The sequence below is a fragment of the Canis aureus genome, chromosome 2 (genome assembly GCF_053574225.1).
Source record: "Canis aureus isolate CA01 chromosome 2, VMU_Caureus_v.1.0, whole genome shotgun sequence".
NCBI lineage: Eukaryota > Metazoa > Chordata > Mammalia > Carnivora > Canidae > Canis > Canis aureus.
This window is the reverse complement of record NC_135612.1, coordinates 50863954-50884254: the sequence shown is the minus strand read 5'-3', so window position 1 is coordinate 50884254 and position 20301 is coordinate 50863954. Positions and strand designations below refer to the sequence as shown.

Below are 20301 nucleotides of genomic sequence, written 5' to 3'. Positions count from 1 at the left end.
TACAAATATAGGTTCTGGTGGATGATGGTTCTATAAAGGATGTGTATATGGTTAAAGTCTAGAGAGAAACATCAAACCACAAAATCAATGGTGGACATATGTATATATATTTCGGGTCATGCTGCTTTCATTTTTCCCTTGATTTTCCTATATTATGATTAGGAATATTACATATATTTTATATACATATAATCTATATTATAACACATATATATAAATTTACAGTATATGTGTGTATAGTTAACATTTTATATATATATATATATATTCAAGTTTGGCCCAGAGCCCCTTTCTTCAGTCAAGATAGCATTAGGAATTTAGTAGCAATAAGAAAACCTCTAAGAAATATCTTGGAGTGCATAGATGGAATAAACTTGAGAATTTAAATGGGGTTGTGAAGAGGATAGGTTAGTTGCGTTAAAGCAGTAATGAAAGTATGTTTGAAAGTCTCTCATAAGGATAATGCAGCAACTTCATATTCTCTCACATTAATGTTCTGATCATAGAATCAAGAATTCCACAGAGCAAACTGGCCATAGAGTTTATCTATTAAGCCAAACTCTGCTTGTCTAGTGTCTTCTGTAACATCCAAGGAAGTAGTCAGTTTCCCTGCCTGTATTGCACTTCCTGATACATATGATCAGCCTTCCTCTCTCATACCTGCCCATAGGATGATTTCCCTTATATTTCCTATCTTGAACTCGGTCCCGACACCTGGGAGTTACCTGAATTGTTCTCACTTCTCCATCTCTCACCACCTCATCCAGCCCTTTACCAGTGCCAATAAGTTCTACCTCCTGAATCTCTCTTGAGTGTGTCTATCTCTCTCACTTTCTTCCAAAGTCTCTGCCCTCTTTCCAACCATGGACTTACAGCAGTCCTCTGACTGGTCTCCCTGTCCCCTGTCCCCTTCAGCACACATCTGTTAAAAGATAGATAGGATCCCATTATGTCTCTCTTTTAATTATATTTATGAATATCTACTATCTTTGAAAATAAATTCCATCCTCCTTAGGATGGCTCTTTTTACTAACCACTGCATACTCCTAACATAATTCTCAAAATTGAGTCCTATTGTTGACAAAACACATTTTTCTCTGTGCAATTACATAAAAGGTGGAATATCAGCCTTCTCATTCTAATCAATTATGATCATCTTAACATAGTCCAATATCACCCATTCACATTTGCAATGTACTTCACATCTTAATCATATTACGTTACCAAACCTCCAAATATTTTTCTATAAACTGTCTTGCACTTAAGTGATTTCTTTTTGTTTTAACCAAATATAGGACTTCCCAATTATCCATATGAAGTTCCTCTTTTGATACTTTGCAGAAGATCTCACTTTGGCAGAAGATCTCTGCCTGCTCTTCCCCCTCCTTATGCTCTCTTTCTGTCAAATAAATAAATAAAATCTATCTATCTATCTATCTATCTATCTATCTATCTATCTATCTATTATGTGTAATATTTTTTCTGGTAATTGTATAGAACATATCTTAGATGCCTCCTCACATTCCCTTGGTAACATCAGCTCCTGGATTCCCAGTAGTGAGCTTTGCCTTGGGTGCCACTGATTTTGCTTGGGCCCTCACACTTCCACACATTGGGGCTGACCAGCTGCATTCCTAGGAGGATTTCCTTCATTGCTATTATAGAGCCAGGTCAACCAGACTCACATCCTAAGTTTCTGCCTTCTCCCACCATTTCTGGACTTAGATGAATGGTTGCAAAAAGGACCCAGTGATGGCAATGTGAACATGTGAGTTTACCTCTCTGGGGACACACTTTGACTAATGGGAGACAGAAAGGGGGCATGTGTAACAGGCAGGTAAGTCCTTCTTCCTTCTCAACACCTCCTCCAGGAAATAGTTCTACATACAGCCTTATCCAGACACATGCCACATAGCCGAACAAACCCACCTGTTTTATGAGTTATAAACCACTAAGCAAAGGGTATTTTATTCCTGTGATTTTTGTTGTGTTCAGAAATACTCAGGGGCATATAGACAGAAATTCATTCCATAAAATAATCAAGATTATTATCATTTAAATTTCATTACTCAATACCAGTCTAAGAAAGATTTTGAAACATTTCTGATCTTTCCAATTGTGTGTTTGCCTTTGGGGAGGTGTGGTTAACCATAAGCTCCATAGAAATGCCTACAGTAGGTTTCTATGTGTTCCTAAGGGCATGCAGGAGGAAGGAATAGGATAATGCCCTCGCCTGCTCCACTGTACTCAGATTCAGCATAAGGCACACCCCTGGTGTGGAATTCCAGGGTGAGATTTAGAAATATGTAATGAGCCAGAAGTAGCATGAAAGCAAGCTAGGATGAAAGAAAACTCAAGCACTCCCTAACCGTACCCACCTTTCAAACAAGTATCTTTTATTTTGCCAGGTGAGTTACCTCTTCCAATTTCACACACAAAAAATAACTTGTGGATAATTCATATTCAACTCAAACAACAGTTAGCAAAGCCCTAAATTATCTCCTTCTGTGTGCTATTACAGCACCCAGTTGTTTTCATATTACACTCTGCTGTTATTGCTGACTTAATTAACTGCCTTTCTGGCTGGACTATAAACCCTGAGAGAGTAGGAAGCTGTCAATTCCACTTTGTCATATTCTTGGCACCTAACATATTGTCTGGATTTTTTTAATGTTTATTGAATGATAAATGAAAGAAAGAATGAATGAAGATGAATTGACCATGTGCCTGGCCTTCACTAAGTGTTTGGAGTTTTCTGTAAATATCCCCACTCACAAACTTCAGTTTAAAAGCAAAGTAAAAACCTAATAAATATGTTAACTAATCAATAAAACAGGCATCAACTTATATAAAAAATATCTAATGGTCCAAAATATTCTAAATTGTCCTCATTTACATTCAGGGAATACAGGCGCATAAAGAGAATTACTGCTTAGTTTTAAAAAACAGAAAAATTTGAGTCCACTCCATTGGAGGGAAGACCTGGCCGATAATACTGAAAAATTGGCTGGAGGAATGGAGCCCTTCACAGTCAAGGAGGGTCTGGGGTCCACTCTAATTCATAGAGAAAATATCCCGTGGATAACTCCCATGAGCAGGACTTTGTCTTTCTCAGCTCGTGTGTTGGGAGACGCTACTCTAAGAAACTCAGTCACATAGCAAGAACCAAAGAAATGTATCTCAGGTTCAGCTGGTCCTTTCCCCCTGTGATACAAGCTACATAAAACCCTGGATTAAATTAATCCTTTCTTTGGTTTTATATCCTTTCCTTTAGGGTATTTGGTTGATTGCACTTACATTGATCACATAGGGAGAGTGAGATTTACAGAGATAAACCATCTTTTCTTCTTCTTGGTCCTTTGAAGCCAAATTATTTTTAAAGGATCAGAGGTCATTTGAGGCTCATTGGACTATCCCAAGGGCCAGATTCTGTCCTTATTTTTGATACAATGAACCATTTTCTACAATAGGCATTTAAAATTCATAGCTCCCAGGGCATTAGTAATCCCAGGAAAGGCTCCTGCTGGCAATCTTATTAGCATCTCTGCCTCTTGATTTTTATTTAATTCCTTTTAATATTCTACTATAATGCTGACATACATTACAGAATCGAGGGCTACAGAATGAGACAATATTTCACTACATCATTAAGCCTGCAGTGAGTTAATAAATGGCTCATAATGTGCTTTGAGATCATATACAAAGAGGTTTAAAAAAAAAAAAAAAAAAGAACACCAAGGCAACACTTGTTGAATCAGTTAATAAGAAAGAAAAGGTATTGATGTGAATGGTTCAAATAGTGACTCATACTAAAATGATAGATTAGGTCTGTGTTTCATATTTGTATTTACAAAGGAATGAGTGGCAATTTGATAGCCAAATAGGCTTTTGGAAAATTGTCCTTCTCTTTTCAAAGCCCTAGAGTGGAGGAGGTTAGAGCATAGAGGTGAAGGGAGCAATGGTGGCAGAAACAACAAAACGCTCATCTAGAATTAAAATGTTGACACAGATCAACAGAATGTCTCATATTGAGGGTCACTTTCAATTTTTTAATCATATTCACACACAACATCTCATTCTAGCTTACGAAAATTCTGGGCACAATGTTCTTGCCTCAATAGGAAAGCAGAACTCCCCAACTTCCCTTTCCTGATCCCTAATCCTTCCTCACCTCTCTGCTGACCAAGAGTGCTCTAAATCAGTGCTTCTCAGACTTTCTGAGGGACATGGGTCACTAAGGATCTTGTTAAAATGTAGATCTTGATGTGGTCCATGAAGCCTGAGATTCTGCTTTTCTAACCAACCCCAGGTAAAGTGGATGCTACTGTTTCTCAGCAGAACCACCACCTGTGAACAGCATCGTTCTGAAAAGATTAGTGTCCTACACACCTTGGGTGGCTCAGTGGTTGAGCGTCTGCCTTCAGCTCAGGGTGTGATCCAGAGTCCCACATCGGGCTCCCCTCAAGGAACCTGCTTCTCCCTCTGCCTATATCTCTGTCTTCCTCTCTCTCTGTGTCTCTCTTGAATAAATAAAATATTTTTTTTAAATATTAGTGTCCTACATAATCACACAAAATTTAGATGAAGTAACTCCACTATATACTTAATAAGATACATCATTTGTTCCTGTGCTCATTGATAAGTAGGCAGAAGTAGTCAGCAAGTGACAGACTCAGTCTGATTTTCACAGAGTTAAGTCAAGCACTTGTAGAGCTAATTTAAGAGCAGAAACTAGGAAGCTGTAAAGGGCTTTCTAGCGATTTTGGATGTAGTAAACCAAGGCATGAGCTCTTCATTATTTTGGGGGTCATCCACTCTTTTAATAATGTCTGAAAAACTATCGATTCTCTTTCCCAGGAAAATGTACACATAGGCCAACAAACAATTTTGTATGTAATTATATCTTCCTATACTCTTTTTTCCATAAGCAATTTAAGAAATCTTGACCTGGGGATGTCCCAGGAGCTAGAAAAACAAACAAACAAAACCAAAAATATTTTAAAACTCTCATTGGGATATAGGCAGTTTTTAAATACAACTCTCCTAGGAGAGCTAAGCCAATAACCTAAAAGCACAGATGAAACACACACACACACACACACACACACACACACACACGGGTGGGGGAAGCAGTGAATTTGAGACTTTATGACTTCATGACAAAAGCCATAGAAAATTATCTATAGCCCACAGGAGATCAGGAGCAAGTGAACAGAAACTGCAAAAACTAGCAACCTACCCCATTTCTCATTGACTGGCCCCTCGGTCACCAGAATCTGAACCTTCAAGAGTGCTTGATAAAATGCAAATTTCTGGGCCACACCCCAGATCACATGGAGACCTGGTTCAGAAACCTGAATCATATAAGACCCCTAGGTAATTTCTATGTACACGAAAGTTTGAGAAATACTATTCCTCAGATTACATTATTGAAATGAAGAGATTCCCTACCCCCTACTTACATTCAGAGGTTAGAAAAACTCATATCCTCATATGAGGCTGCCCATAGGACAAAAAAATGGGTTCCAAGGGAACAGTGATCCAAAATATATTCTTGAGTTGTGCTCATAATTAGAGTAGGATTTTATATTCAGCAACTTTGGAGGAATTCAAATCTGTTTCCTGTCCTGACCTCCACTCTTTATTCCTTCTTTCCCCTTCTCTTATACTCAGGTTTGCAAATTCTCCTTCTCTCTTTTTAGGGCCTCACATATGAATTGGCTATAATATGGGTTAGATTGTGTAGGAAGATTGTAGACTAGAGAGTAGACAGTAGAGGGAATGTCAAGATAATACACACAGAAATGGCTTTGATATAACTGAATCTATAAATATTGGTATATGGATATCATTTCTATAAAAGCTAAAATCTATGATCCTCAATCGTGGATTCCTATTAAAGTGAATAAAATCACAGAGACCTGATCTCCAATCTCAATAGTTCTAATTAAGAAGGTATGAATAAGGCATCTGTGTTTAAAAATTAAAAAGAAAACCACCATTAAATATTCTCACATACAATTAATAATAGGACCAACAATAAAAGGCATTGAATGTTTAGTGTGAAAATAGGGCTAAATGTTTTATAGGCAGTAAGTAGTTCATTCAGTCTTTACAACATTTCCACATGTAGGAACTGGGAGGAACATCACTTTTACAACCAAAAGTCACAGAGGACAGGTAACTGTCTCAAGGTCATGACTGCTAAATGCAGTGCCCTCCATGGGCACAAATGCCCACACTAAACAATAAGCTATGTTTCTCATATGAAGCCATCATTCAGAACCGCTGATACATCTGTAGTACCATGACTGTATGTGCGATATATTTACACACACACATGTGTGTGTGGTAGAGAGAGAAAGAATATATGTGCATACCTTGGGTGAGTGGCAATTCTGTGGCTTAGGACACTTGGGGAAGAGAGTTGTCCTCAAATAAAGGCCATGCAAGTCCAAGGAGCTCTTAAGAGTGCTCATTCGCTAATGGGACAAGGAGAGAAGTCACCAGGAAGTGAAGTAGGTGTAGAAAGCAACTTAATGCAAACTTAATTTGATGTTGTATTGAAGACTAGCTTCTCTACCCCAATTTTCCCTCCTGATAGAAGCTACCACTACATGGGTATCACATCCCTCCAATTCCTCTTTGTTTACTCTGGAAAGGTTAAAAGAAAAAAAAAAAAAAGAAAATAGCTCATGGTAGTATGAAGGAAGGTGGAGGAATGTGAAGGATAGAACAATTAGCTAATTGGTCCTAAAAGCACAATACATTATTTCTAGAAAAATATACCCAGAATGTGCCACAGAAGATTTGCTGGGGTTTCAAGTCCAGTCACTCTGGTCTAGGTGATCCATAAGCTTCTTAGGTACTCACAAAGGCAACTTTTCCCAAGCATGATTTTAGCAGAGGCCCTGCCCATTTCTTCATTCTAATTATGTATTCCAATTATAAATAATAACTGTGTTGCTGCAAATCTACTTAATGACAGCCAAAAGCAGAAACTAGGTCTCCTGTTTCCAAAGCCCAGGGTTACTTTCACCAATGGCATCCTACTAGGCAGAAAGCATGGGGGTAAAAGCAAAGATTTCAGTGTCATATTTACCTGGGTTCAAATCCTAGTTCTAAAACATATTAGCTGTGTGACATTGAGCAAGATATTTAGCCTCTCCAACTGTCTCCACTTGAAAAATAATGATGATGAGGAGGAGGAGGAAGATGGTAAAATCAACTTTAGAATGTTTTGGCATGTAGTAGCAAAGATGGCATAATTTAGTATGTGAAAAAAGGCTTAACACACATTAAGTATCACATTGGGCTCTGTGCTCTGTGCTCAGTGGGGAGTCTTCTTGAGGATTCTCTCTCTCTCCCTCTGCCCCTCCCTCTATCTCTTTCTCTCAAATAAATAAATAAATATTAAAAAAAAAAAAGAAAAAAAACTTCTTCTTGGTTCTTGGATCTGTGTGTTCTATACCTCCTTGCCTGAACCAGTGTACTAGGTTGAATGGTGTTCCCCAAAAATTCATGTCCTTCTCACAACCTCAGGATGTGACCTGATCTGGAGATAGGGTTGCTATAGGTGTCATTGGTTAAGGTGAGATCACAGTAGAGTATGGTGGGGCTTACATGTACCAGGACTGGTATCTTTGTAAGAAAAGGAAATACCACTAATACACAGAGTTGTCAAATCACTATAAAATACACTTAGGACTAATGTAACATTGTGTGTCAATGATACTTCAATAAAAAATAAACAAAAATAGGAAACAAATAATCATTTTAAGTGAAGGAAAGAGGTCACAAAGATAATGGGATACAAGTGGAAAAAGCCATGCAATGACAAAGGTGGACAAAGGAGTGATGTATTTATGAGCCAAGAAACACCAGAAGCTAAGATAAAGGCATGGGACAATCTCCCCTGGAGCCTTTAGAAAGAACATACCATAGTCAGCACCCTGATTTCAGGCTTCTGGCCTCCAGCACTGTGAAATAATACATTTGTGTGATTTTAAGCCGCCAAATTATGGTTATTTGGGATGGCAGCCTCAGGAAATTAATACACCCAACCTCCCTTCTGGAGGGAACAGGAGAACAGCAGTACAAGAGGCCCTGCACTGAGCTGTGGTCTCCAATTCTATGTGGGGTCACTTCCCTAAACAGCTAAAGATGCAAAGTATGAAGAAGAGGACACTGGGAGCCCTGAAAGCCAAGTAAGGTGATTCAGTTTCCTGTATGAAATTCATCCCTACCAAACCATCTTCAATAGCTAAGCACTTAGTTCCAACGCCTGTTTCCTAATCCGAGGCCTTTTTGAAATACAGGTATAAGTTGCTCTGCAGATAGATTTTTGGGGAGCACTCACTAGTGTAACACCTGTGAATGGTGAAAAAAGCAGAAGTGGGCAGAAAAGGAAGCTGAACCACAGTATAATTGTGACAGAGACCCCAGGCAATCCTACGGGAGTTCTGGATCTGGAATGGCCCTGTGGAGTATTCTCTATTGCGCTAGGAGGCCTGACCTTAGTACATCCCTTAGACCCACCACTGGATGCATGATGCTCACGTGAAGGAGTCATAGCTTTGGTCAAGGCCACTTCCATCAGCTATAGACAATGTCTGGTGATGGACACAGCTGGAGCAGCTGGGAAATGAGCATCCTGGTCCTGAAAAGAGATCTGGCAGGCTCACTCCAGCATCTTCCCTGTGCACAAATAGAAATCCTTCTGTCCAAACATAATTTATTATGAGAATGTGGCCACGTGACAGTGACCTGGACTAGAATCTCCTTACTCTGGGTGCTCTCAAATCATGTAGATAACGATAGATCTGAAAGTTTTCCTCATTGCATGTTTGTACACTTCCCTCTCTTACCCACACATTTTCCATTATTACTCATTGCAATGTCTCTAAAACTCTTCACTTAAAAGTGGTTTCTAATCACATTTGTACCATGGCAATTCCTCCTCTTTTTCTGATGATCCATTTCAGACAGAGAGGATCAACATCTAACTCTACACGGAAATTGTCATCCATTTGTTTATTTATCCATTCCTTTGTCAATCATCATACGGATTCAACATGTGTTCTATGCTAAACAAGGTATTGAGCATTCAAAAAATGAATGAGATTGTAAAAGGTTACCTGTCATGATAAGGAGCCAGGATTTCTCTAGACACAATGAAGGATTATGGACAATACTGTGAGTTCAATAGGTCTGGGTTACTGAAAAACCACTCAGTTGGTGATGGAGCAGATGAATTGCTGGAGGGTCCATGGAGGCAGTGTGCAGTTATGGGGATTTATGTATCAGTTAAGACCTTAGACCTCCCTTGAGTCATCCATCTTCTTCCTCTGACTAAGACCCACTCCGCCCACAAGTCAGCAGCATTGCCAACGAGCATGTGGACAGCTGCTTGGGTGAGAGTGTTCACATTGCCCTCCTAAGCCACAAGCAGCCCATGTGGCCCAGTCATATACTTTTGTATGTGCAAACACACCATATATGTGACCCCAGGTAGCAATCAGTGTGAAGCACACAGCTACCCACATAGACTGGACACTTCTAAAAGAATGAGTCCCAAGAGGCTGCATAATTCCATTTTGGCTTTTCCCTTCAACAGCCTCAATAGCTTTGGGCCAGTTCCTAAAAGGTAAAGTAAATCTCTCAGCGGGTGGGACTTCCATATTAGACACAAATTATGGATCTAAATGTATAACCTAGCAGTAGAGACTATATTCCAAAGAAACAAAAGCGAGATTTTTTTTTTAAATCAGCCAACTATAGACTGGAAAATAGAAGAGAAAATATCATATTAATAATAATTATTTGCAGGTAATAGCTTATATTCTTTAATGCAGTTCCAACATAAATGTCACTGTAAGAAATGATATTTCATTTCAATACTAACAAATCAGATTCTTAGTGTGCTGGGGGAGAAATGATTGGAACTACTTTAAAGCCGCGTTAACCAGAGAAACTGCAAAAATATTTATATTCTTATGAAGGAAGGAAGGAATGCCCCTCATGGGTGTATTTAAGTATCCTCCATCTTTCGGATAAATGGTAATGCTAAACAAAAAATGGAAAGATGACCTTAGAATAATAACCTCAGGACTCAATTGGGACTAAGTCTCAATGTACAGAAATCATTTGCAATATGTTCAAGATGGAAATTTCTATACTGCTTTATAGCTCATGGACTTCATTATACACCTCAAACAAAAATCGCCAAAACACCCAACTCTGGGCTGGCTTCCTTTCCCTGGGGTGCTCCCCTCCCCATATGTAAAATTATTCACCATCTTCTTACTCACTGTCTGCAATTCTGCTCAGTTACTCAACAATGTTTGTAAGGACAGAAAAAAGGAAAGAGAAAACCAATCCACTCAGAGAGGTGTTTCATATAAAGAATGGGATTGTTAAAGCAAAACCAGGTCTGGCACCATTAGGGCTTTCTCTAGCCAATTCCTTCTCCATCTTTTCTTACAAAGACCTCATGCAAAGGCCACATGGACAATTTCACAGGGCAAATGCTGAGCTGATTTGTGAAAGCCATCCCGTTGGGCAAGCTTCTTTCATTCTCCCTCATTCATAACAGCTCTGTGTTTGTTACAAGGAAGATGGAGGGTTGGTAGGGGCCTGAACCTATGAGTCATTTAGTTTTCAAACAACTCTGGAGGACTTTGAGTTTCTAGTTAACTTATAGTGAATGGCAATGATACTTATCTGACTGGAAACTGTTAGCCCGAACTGGTGTTTGGAGAAACAAATCAAAGAAAGTCACCAATCCAATTGATCTATGAAGGATACATGCTGTCCTTTAAACAAGCGATTGGCCCCTATATCCATAAGGCTTTTTAGAGTCACAATTTTCCAAGCTTATTTTTCCCAATCCTATAGGCTTTGAATGCCAAGAAACTGAACATATTCCTGACGATATAACTTCCAACTACATTCCTATCTGCATTCTCTTTTGGCCTTTACAAAACTCTTATACAGTGGGGAGGAATGGAATATTTAGGATTATCAGTATCTGATAACATGACACACAGGTTCATAGTAGTATGTGGCTTGCAGCACCACTAATCAGTGAAAAAGTCAGGTCTTTTGTGCCTAATTCCATGCACCATCAATGAATGATCTCTTCTTATTCTGCATTGACATTCGTGTGGGTAAAATGGATGAATTCAATCTAATAATTGATTAATTCAATAACAGAACATTTATTTTGAGCAATTGTTTAGACTAAATGGTTATTTAACAAAATTAATAGGTCACAACCAATGGTTCGATAGCCCTGTGTTTCCTTGGCCAGGTAGGAAGTTAGATAATATTCATCAGCTGTCACTCCCTATACTCCCTTTGATAGCTAACAGATTTTCACAAGCACAGGACCATGTAGATGCCAAGTGCTTCCTGGCTGTTCCAGGAGAATATCAAAGCCAACACAATGAGCTTTAATGCTGGTAAGGTCCAGGTATCCTTGGGGTTGAACGGAAGTCTGTCAGCTTGCCTAACAAATGTAAAAGAATCTATTACCATGGCACTGTCACAATGTTCCTTATTTATGCTCCTCTAGTGAGGGAGTGGGAAAAACAGCTAGAGTAGCCTGCTAGAGTAGCTATCCAGCTGCTCATGCAGTTAATATAGCTGTAGGAAGAATGTGATTTATATGAGCCTTTCCCTTGACACTAAAGCCTGAGTCCCAGATGCATGTCATGTACTCACTTCTGTGTACTCTGGTGACAGCAGGGTAACAGAGGGCTGGTGATTTAGATAAGCACATAAGATAGAGGCATACAATACACAGATGTAAAGGACAGTATGTGTGTGCCAACCTACGACCTTGATGATGCAAGGGGAACTAGTGGCCTGGTGTAAAAGGTAACAAGAGATCCCCATGCACATAACAGGGCCAGGCAGAGGTTCCATAAGAGCTGGGGGTGCATGTCTGAGGGAGGCTCCCTGCCACTTTCTGGCCAGGGCAGATGACTAAGAAACCAAATCAGCAGGCACGTACAAATTGCTTGCAGGATCAACACAAACTGTGCTGCCAGGGAAGGCGATCATTGAACTAGTTCTGCAAGATCAGGTTGTGGGCCAGACTATGTGGAGACTTCTTCCACTTTCAGGAGAGAAAGAAAAAATGAATGGTCTTTGATAGCTACTACCCCCTCCCACCCCAATTATAGTATATCACTGCTAGTCAGAAAGTATGCTTATGCTGGAGTCTCACATACCTGATAGGGCCCCTGGTTGCAACCACAGTAGCTGCTCTCCATGGTGTAGCTTCTAGACACCCCCATCTCTCTCCATACCACCACCCGGGCAGTGGAAGCTCGTGATTTCTCCACAAGAAAGCTGCAGCTGCTCATCGTGAATGCTGGGGCTAGCTTATCAAGGATTTTGGGAAGAGTCTACAAAAAAAGATAAATAAATAAAACTATGATGAGCTGGGGATATGCATCATAAAAATATAACATCTCAACATTTATTAAGCATCTTGATATATATAAAACACTTAATATATACTACTGCAAATCTTACATCAATCCTAAGAAATGGATACTATGGGTCTGTCATTGTTTGGCCTTATATGAGGAAACTGAGGCTTAGAAGGGTAAGAAATAAATAGAATAAGTCCCACTACAAAGAGGCTAGAATGAGATCCAGATGCTAACCACCAACTCCAAAGACCATAATTTTTCAGTGCCTTGTTTCGGCATCACTGTGGACTGATGTTGCACCTACATACATTCAGCCTCATACATCATTGTATTGAACTCGATGGAAAGCCACAGATTTCACAATGACTGAAATTTACAGAGTGACTTCACCCAATCTCATGGTTTTCAGGTCAAAGTTAGACTAAGAACTATTCCTTTATCCTTCTAAGATATACAAGTCATTGATGATCATGAAAGGTGGCATATAATGTTTTCTAAAAGAGTATGATTGCCAAAATGAACTTCCCAGTCCCATCTTGTGATACATAAATCTGAGGCTGGACCAGTTACAAAACTAAAAATACATCCTCTCTGGGTGCTTTTTTTTTTTTTTTTTTTTTTTTTTTTAATAAAAAAAGAGTAGCTATCCAGCTACTATTTTGTTTATTTATGTTAGGGACAGAGAGCATGTGTGTGAGCAGGGGGAAGAGCAGAGGAAGAGGGAGATAATTTCCAGCAAACTCTGCACTGAGCACAGAGCCTGGCAGGACCTGAGCCGAAACCAAGAGTCAGACACTCAACTGACTAGGCCACCCAAGTGACCTCCTCTCTGGGTTCTCCTATCCCACCATTTCCTAGAGTAGAAAAAATTATGTGAGACCACTTAATCTATATTTAGAAAGCATCTGTAGATCTTTGCCACTCTCTAATTGACAGAAAGGGGGCTTCTAATCATCGGACCTCCCTCAACCAAGGACAATGACTCAAGAATTGATAGTATGCCAGGTCCTTGGGTTAGTGGAAATACTGTCACTTCTGTGACATTAGCAAAAAGGGTTCTCTACTTCACAGTAGAGAGAATATCCACAGAATATCCATAAACTAGCACATAATATAAAATTATGTACATTAGATAACAAACAGTGAAACTTCAGGCTTTTGGACAAGCTGTGGGGAGAAAATAGAGCAGCAAAATGAGAATATGAATTAAGAAATTATTTTTAAGGAAATGCAATTTTGTTAATTTCTATAACATTGAGCAAATATCTTAATATCCCTGGGTTCTTACTGTCCCCATGCTTAATATAACTTAATTATATTAACATAAAGATTAGTACAATTATTAATTATATTATAAACTACCTACGATATATGTATATATTCACATAATTATTCATATGATTTAGTATGATCTTTAAGTTTCCACATAGTCTGCAGACCTATTAGCATCATCTGAACAAGGGAAATAAGCTGCTAATGTCCTTGCTTGAGTTTCCACAATTGCCCCCATAATTGATTTCATCTATCCACTTTGTCCCTCTTTGCCTGTGATCCCTTCACCCCATTTTTCTCCTTCAAGTGTTCATCACAATTACAGTAAAATTAATGTTCATGTAATTAGCTGTTTATTTTCTATCTCCTCTGCAGCCCAGAGGTTCCATAAGGGCAGGTCTGTGTCTCATTCACGGGAAAATCTCTGCACACAAAGCTGTGCAGCACATAGAGTGCACTCCATAATTATTTGCTGAAATAAATAGAATCTGCTAGCACAGACCCTTAGGGGACTGCTTAAATAGACATAAATATAATATATGTATATTATGCTATTTGTAACACATATAGTGTGTGTAGATGATTAGATAGATAGATAGATAGATAGATAGATAGATAGATAGATGATAGATAATGATAGATAGATAGATGGTAGCAACTAGAGTGATTAAGATACTTGAAAATAGTTTTACATTTTTTAAAAGATTTTATTTGTTTATTTATTAGAGAGAGAGAGCAGGAGCAAAGAAGAGGGGCAGAGGGAGAAGGAGAAGCTGACTCCCTGCTGAGCAAGAAGACCCACAAGGGACCCAAGATCATGACCTTGCTGAAGGCAAACGCTTACCCAACTAAGCCACCCACGCACCCTGGAAATAGTTTTGATTTATCAATGTTTTATCTTGCTGTAAAAAGTCTAATTGGATATTATTTAAATGGTCTCTCCTTTCTTACCTAAGTGAACCTGATTTTCTTAGCTCATACCATCCCTGCACAAATGACCACATATTCAATTTAATAGTAGGTATCTCAGAAAGCTCTGCAAGCTATGATCCCTTCATTGGAGCCTGGAGAATGTGGACTTTACAGGATGCAGTTGGAGTATCTCTCCTACATGTCCACAGCAACAGTTTTCCATTCATTAAATAATGGACTCCCAAACTACTACAGCATTGATAATAAAGTCCTGATTCCATTTCTCTTTTTATTTCACACAAATTCATCTATGTCAGAGTGAGAAATGAAGATAATTATAGCTATAATAGTTGGAGATTGTCTTGTTCTGTTTTGTAAATGAATAAGAAATAGATGAACTCTACATATGAATTGATCCACTAGAGCCTTGTTTCAATGCTCCCAGGGATTTCCCATCTTGGATGGAAAAAAACTTGGGACATTCCACTCTCTCCCTACCACTTGCTCTGTGCCCTTAATCGAGGTTTCCAAAACTTGAAAATTATAATAGATACCTTTTCACTGAACACTTACCATGCATTTTACATGCATTTGCTCTTTTTAATCATCACAAGTCTTTGAAGTAAGTTCTGTTATCTCATAATACAGAGGGCAAACAGGGATCTTTTCAATGGTCACAGAGCTAGTAAGGACAAATCCAGAATGTCAACTCAGATGCTCTAATTCAGATCATATGAGCTTAGTTTAGTCACTGAAAAAACTACTTCTTCAATAGGTATTATACCCCATGGGCATGTAAAGGAACACAGGAAGGAATGACATAATGTACATACAGAGCGTGGCTCAGGATCTGCCATTTAGCATGGTCTCAACACAGACCTGGCAGGGATTAAAAGACTAGATATGAAGCAGCCCTAAGAATGAGTCTTCTGCATCCTCATAGACACTGAATGCCTTTGTCCAGGAGCAGTTGGGTCAAGAGCAGTCTCAGCTGACAGGCGAAGGGATGACCCTGATTCCTTAATTCTGATTTTGAGGCACACTGTAGAAGCCTGAGTTGCATTTCAATTCATCTGCTTTCTGCTGACTCTTCCAAGCCCTGTATGGTTTCCCAAATTCACAGAAAATATAACTCTCAAAGATAAGCCATGAACTCACCAGACAGCTCCTAGCTCAGAGCCATTTCCAGAGAGAGGTCATTTCTGCAGCTCTGGTTCCTCATGATCAATCCTACGGAACTCAAATGTCTTCTGTTTTCTCTGAATTAAGCATGTGGCAAGGGCATGGTTGGGACCAGGGATCAACACTATGAATCCTGGATTCACACTCTGTGGTTTGACTTGAACAGGTCATTTAACTCTGCTAACTCATTTTTGTCATCATTGAAAGAGAGGGGTAAGAATAGTCCCTACCCTGAGTAATGGGGTAAAGCAATTGGGACCCTCAGTAAATATACAGTGTTGCTATTGTGCTCTTCAGAGTGGACTTTGCTCATGGGTGAAGGTTTAGAAGGCCAGGGGGAGTGACTCTGCTCAAATATTCAAACTTCCAAGATGGAAAGAAGTTTTTAATACCTCTCTTTGCATTATAGATTTCCCTTCTTGTCACTGAGATAATCCCCTGTTTACCAAGCACCCAAAAAGTGTTCATTCCAGGGTTGACTGCCTCTTTCATTTTGAACTGCAGAGCAGTTGACTCACGGTTTAGTTTCAATCTCATAGAGCACACACTTTAGAAGACCACTGAGGTCAGAACCTGAGGTCAGCTCTGGTGCTAAGTCACCAGGTCCCCATGCCAGATCTTGCTATCTATGGGACCTTTAGACATTTTAGCTCATCTCTGCATCTCCCTTCCCTCATGTGTAAAATGGGATGCTATTCACTCCACAAACATCAGTTAAGTATATCCTATTGCTACACACTATTCAAGAATACACAGTAGTTGGGATGATTAAAAGAATGAATGTACATAGGTTCTTTGAACAGTGCCTGGCACATGCTCGTCACTGTGTAAGTAGTACCCACAGGTGTTATCTTTGCAACTGCTCACAACTGGAAATTTATGAAGAAGATCAATGCCAGGAAATGTCATTAACAAGAGATGCTTCCCAAGGAGAGGTGCTGAAGAACTGATTTCAATCCACTTCTCAATTCACTGTGATCCACAACTAATGGTTAAAGGCTCAAGTTTTAATTGTCACAGAATTCATGTCATTCTATTTCTTCAGATTTCTCTTGAAATCAAACTTGATTAAAAATCATTTGTGAGGAGTGCCTGGGTGGCTCATTCGGTTAAGTGTCTGTCTTCAGCTCAGGTTATGATCCTGGGGTCCTGGGATCAAGCCCTACATTGAGCCCCACATTGGATTCCCTGCTCAGGAGGAGTCGGCTTCTCCCTCTCCCTCTCTCCCTCTGTGTACTCTCTCTCTCTCCCTCTTTCTCAAATAAATAAATTAAATCTTAAAAAAAAAAAAAACATTTGTGATATTTGATTTCTTTTTCAAGAAATATCCTAACACTGCTTATCCATATCTGCCCTTCAAAACCTTGTCCACTGAAGCCAGCTGGGATCATCCACTCAACTATGCACCAATAGAGAGTTAATCAATCCCTTCTGTCTTACCTCCTAGTATTCCCATTCTTGTATTTATTATTCTGTCCTTTTAAGTTTCTGATAATCTGCCTCTCTCTCCAACTGTTATTTCTTAGAAGTCCATGCTTTGTTCAGTTTTGTTATGTAACTACCTAGCACAGTGCTTGGCACATGTCAGTTAATCAATAAATGTTTACTTTTAAAAAAATATGTATATCAGTTCTATTGAGTTAAGTGAACAGTTTGATGATTTTTAAGAAATATATTTAGTTTTGCAGCCATTACCAACAATCCAGTTTTCAAACACTTTCATCACCATACAAACCTGTCTCTCATGCTCAATTCCGGTCCATCCTACCCTAGGCAACCCCTATCTGCTTCTTAACTGCAATTTTTGCCTTTATAAGAAATGTCATATAAATTAAACCTTACATTTTTTGTTTTCCTCTGACTTCTTTTTAAGTTTACATTGTTACATGTATCAGTAGTTAGTTCCTTCTTATTGCTAGATGAGTTTCCTTTGTATGAATATGAAGAATCCATATTTATCCATTCAGAAGTTGGTGGACCTGTTTGCATTGTTTGAATATGAAGAGTCTATACGTTTATTAATTCACAAGTTGGTGGACTTGTTTGCATTGTTTCCAGTTTCAGAATACCATGTAATAATGCTGCTAGGGGCATTTATGTACAAGTCTTTTTGTGGATGTAGGTCTTTGCTTCTCTTGGGTGGATACAGAGGAATGGCATTGTTAGATTGTGCATTAAAAGTATGCTTCACTTTGAAGAAACAAAGTGTTTTTCCCTTTTACATTTCTACCAGTGACAAGTGATGGTTCTGGTTTCTAAACACACCCTTCCCCAATGCTGGATATTTCTAGTCTTTTTTATTATGTTCATTCTAGTGACTGTGTAGTGCTATCCCATTATGGTTTTAATTTGCAATTACTTGATGAATAAAGATATTGTTAATATTAACTATGTATACATTGTCTTTGTTGAGGTGTTCAATCATAACTTTTGCTTTTTAAGTCTTTTTTTTTAATTTTTGACTTGTAAAAATTTACATATTCTGGATATAAGTCTATTATTAGAAACATGATTTGCAAATATTTTTCCCAGTCTATGGTTCATCTTCTAGTTTCTTTATAGGGACTTTTGAAGAGTAAAACTCTATATGTTTGATAAAGCCCAATTTATCAACCTTTTCTTTTTTTAAAAGATTTTATTTATTTATTTATTTATTCATTCATTCATTCATTCATGCAATTCATTCATCTATTTGAGAAAAAGAGAATGAGTGATGGGGAGGGGGGAGAGAAAGACAGAGACAGAGAGAATAAGAAGCAGATCCCCCATTGAGCAGGAAGCCTGATGCAGGACTTATTCCCAGGACACAGTGATCATGATCTGAGCTGAAGACACTTGCTTAACCAACTGAGCCACCAAGGCACCCCTCAACTTTTTCTTTTTTAGGGGGTTCTACCTAAGATAGCTTTGACTAATCAAAGCAGACAAAATATAAAGATTTTCTAGTAGGTGGCATTCTATAAGTTTTATAGGTTAGTCCTTAAATTTAGGTTTATTATCTATTTTAAGTTAAATGTTGTGTATGGTATTAAGTAAATATCTAAATTCTTATTTTGCCACGTGGTTACCCAATCATTTCAGCATTATTTGTTGGATAAACTGTCCTTCCTCTCTTCTTTACTGAATTGCCTTGGCATTGTTGTCAAGAATAAATTGACCACAAATGTGTGACTATTTATTTCCTTTCCTTCTATCCTAGTCTATAAATCTATAGGTCTATCCTTATGCCAATACCAGAGATTCATAATTACTGTAGCCTTATAGTTTTGAAATCATGTAAAGTTTTCAAATCATGTAAGGTAAATACTCCAGCTTTCTTCTTCTCTTATGTAGTTTCTTTGGCTATTCTGTTTCCTTTAGCATTTCCACATAAATCTAATGATCAATATCAACAAAAAAGCCTGCTGATATTTTGATAGGAATTGTATTGACTCTATAGGAATATTTAGGGAAAATAGTCATCTCAAAATCATTGAGTGTTCCAATCCAGGGACTTGGTATATTTCTCCATTTGTCCAGGTCACCTTTAATTCCTCTCAACAATGTTTTGTGGTTTTCAGTGTACACATAGTGCATTTTTATTCAATTTATTTCTAATTGACTTTTCATCTTTTTGAAACTAGTGCAAATGAATTTTTCCCCTAATTTCATTTCTGGATTATTCATTGCTACTGTATAGAAATAACATGAATTTGATAATTGATCATGCATTTTGCTACCTTCTTAAACTTGCATATTAACTCTACTAGTTTATTTTGTAAATTTCTTAGGATATTATACATAAAATACTATACCTGTGAATAAAGATAGTTTCGATTTTTTTCCAATATACTTATTCATTTTTTAAGATTTTATTTATTTATTCATGACAGACACAGAGAGGCAGAGACAGGCAGAGGGAGAAGCAGGCTCCCTGCAGGGTTCTGATATGGGACTTGATTCCAGGACCCTGGGATCACAATGTGAGCCAAAGGCAGATGTTCAAGCCCTGAGCCACCAAGGTGCCCCCCATATACTGCTTTTTATTAGTCTGCTTGTCTTATTATACTAACTAGAATACACAGTAAAATGTTGAATAAAAATTGTGAAAGCAAATATTCTTGCCTTATTCTGGATCTTCTAGAAAAAGTATTTTGTATTTCACCATTGAGCATGATGGTAACTATAGGATTTTTCTCTAAATGCTCCACTTGAGGTTGAAGAATTCCCTTTCTGTTCCTAGTTCATTGTGAGATTTTATTTTGAAGAGATGTTCAATTTTGTCAAATGATTCTTTTCCACATCTATTGAGATAATTATGTAGCTTTTCCATTTGCTTATTTACAAGAAGTAGAATGGCATTTTATTTTTTTAAGTTAAGCCAACCTTGCATTCATGCGATGAACTCCACATTGTCACAGCGAATGATAATTTTTATATGCTTCTGCATTTGACTTGTTAATATGTTGTAAAGGATTTTCAGATAGATGCTTGTGACATTTTGGTTTTCTTT

General features: G+C 38.3%; 1 protein-coding gene across 9 annotated transcripts in view; it reads right to left on the bottom strand.

Moving 5' to 3' along the window:
• AGBL1 (AGBL carboxypeptidase 1) overlaps window positions 1-20301 on the bottom strand; it is a 555889-nt gene that overhangs the window by 283177 nt on the left and 252411 nt on the right. For 8 of the 9 annotated variants that reach the window (XR_013364441.1, XM_077871456.1, XM_077871417.1 and 5 more), the window contains exon 16: window positions 12237-12413. Coding sequence is in view for 7 of the 9 variants with exons in the window: in XM_077871456.1 (XP_077727582.1) it covers window positions 12237-12413 (177 nt within the window). In the remaining 2 variants the exon portion in view is untranslated. Of the gene's footprint in view, window positions 1-8538; window positions 8698-12236; window positions 12414-20301 lie in introns of all 9 variants that reach the window. The other variant, XR_013364447.1, reaches the window with a different exon arrangement.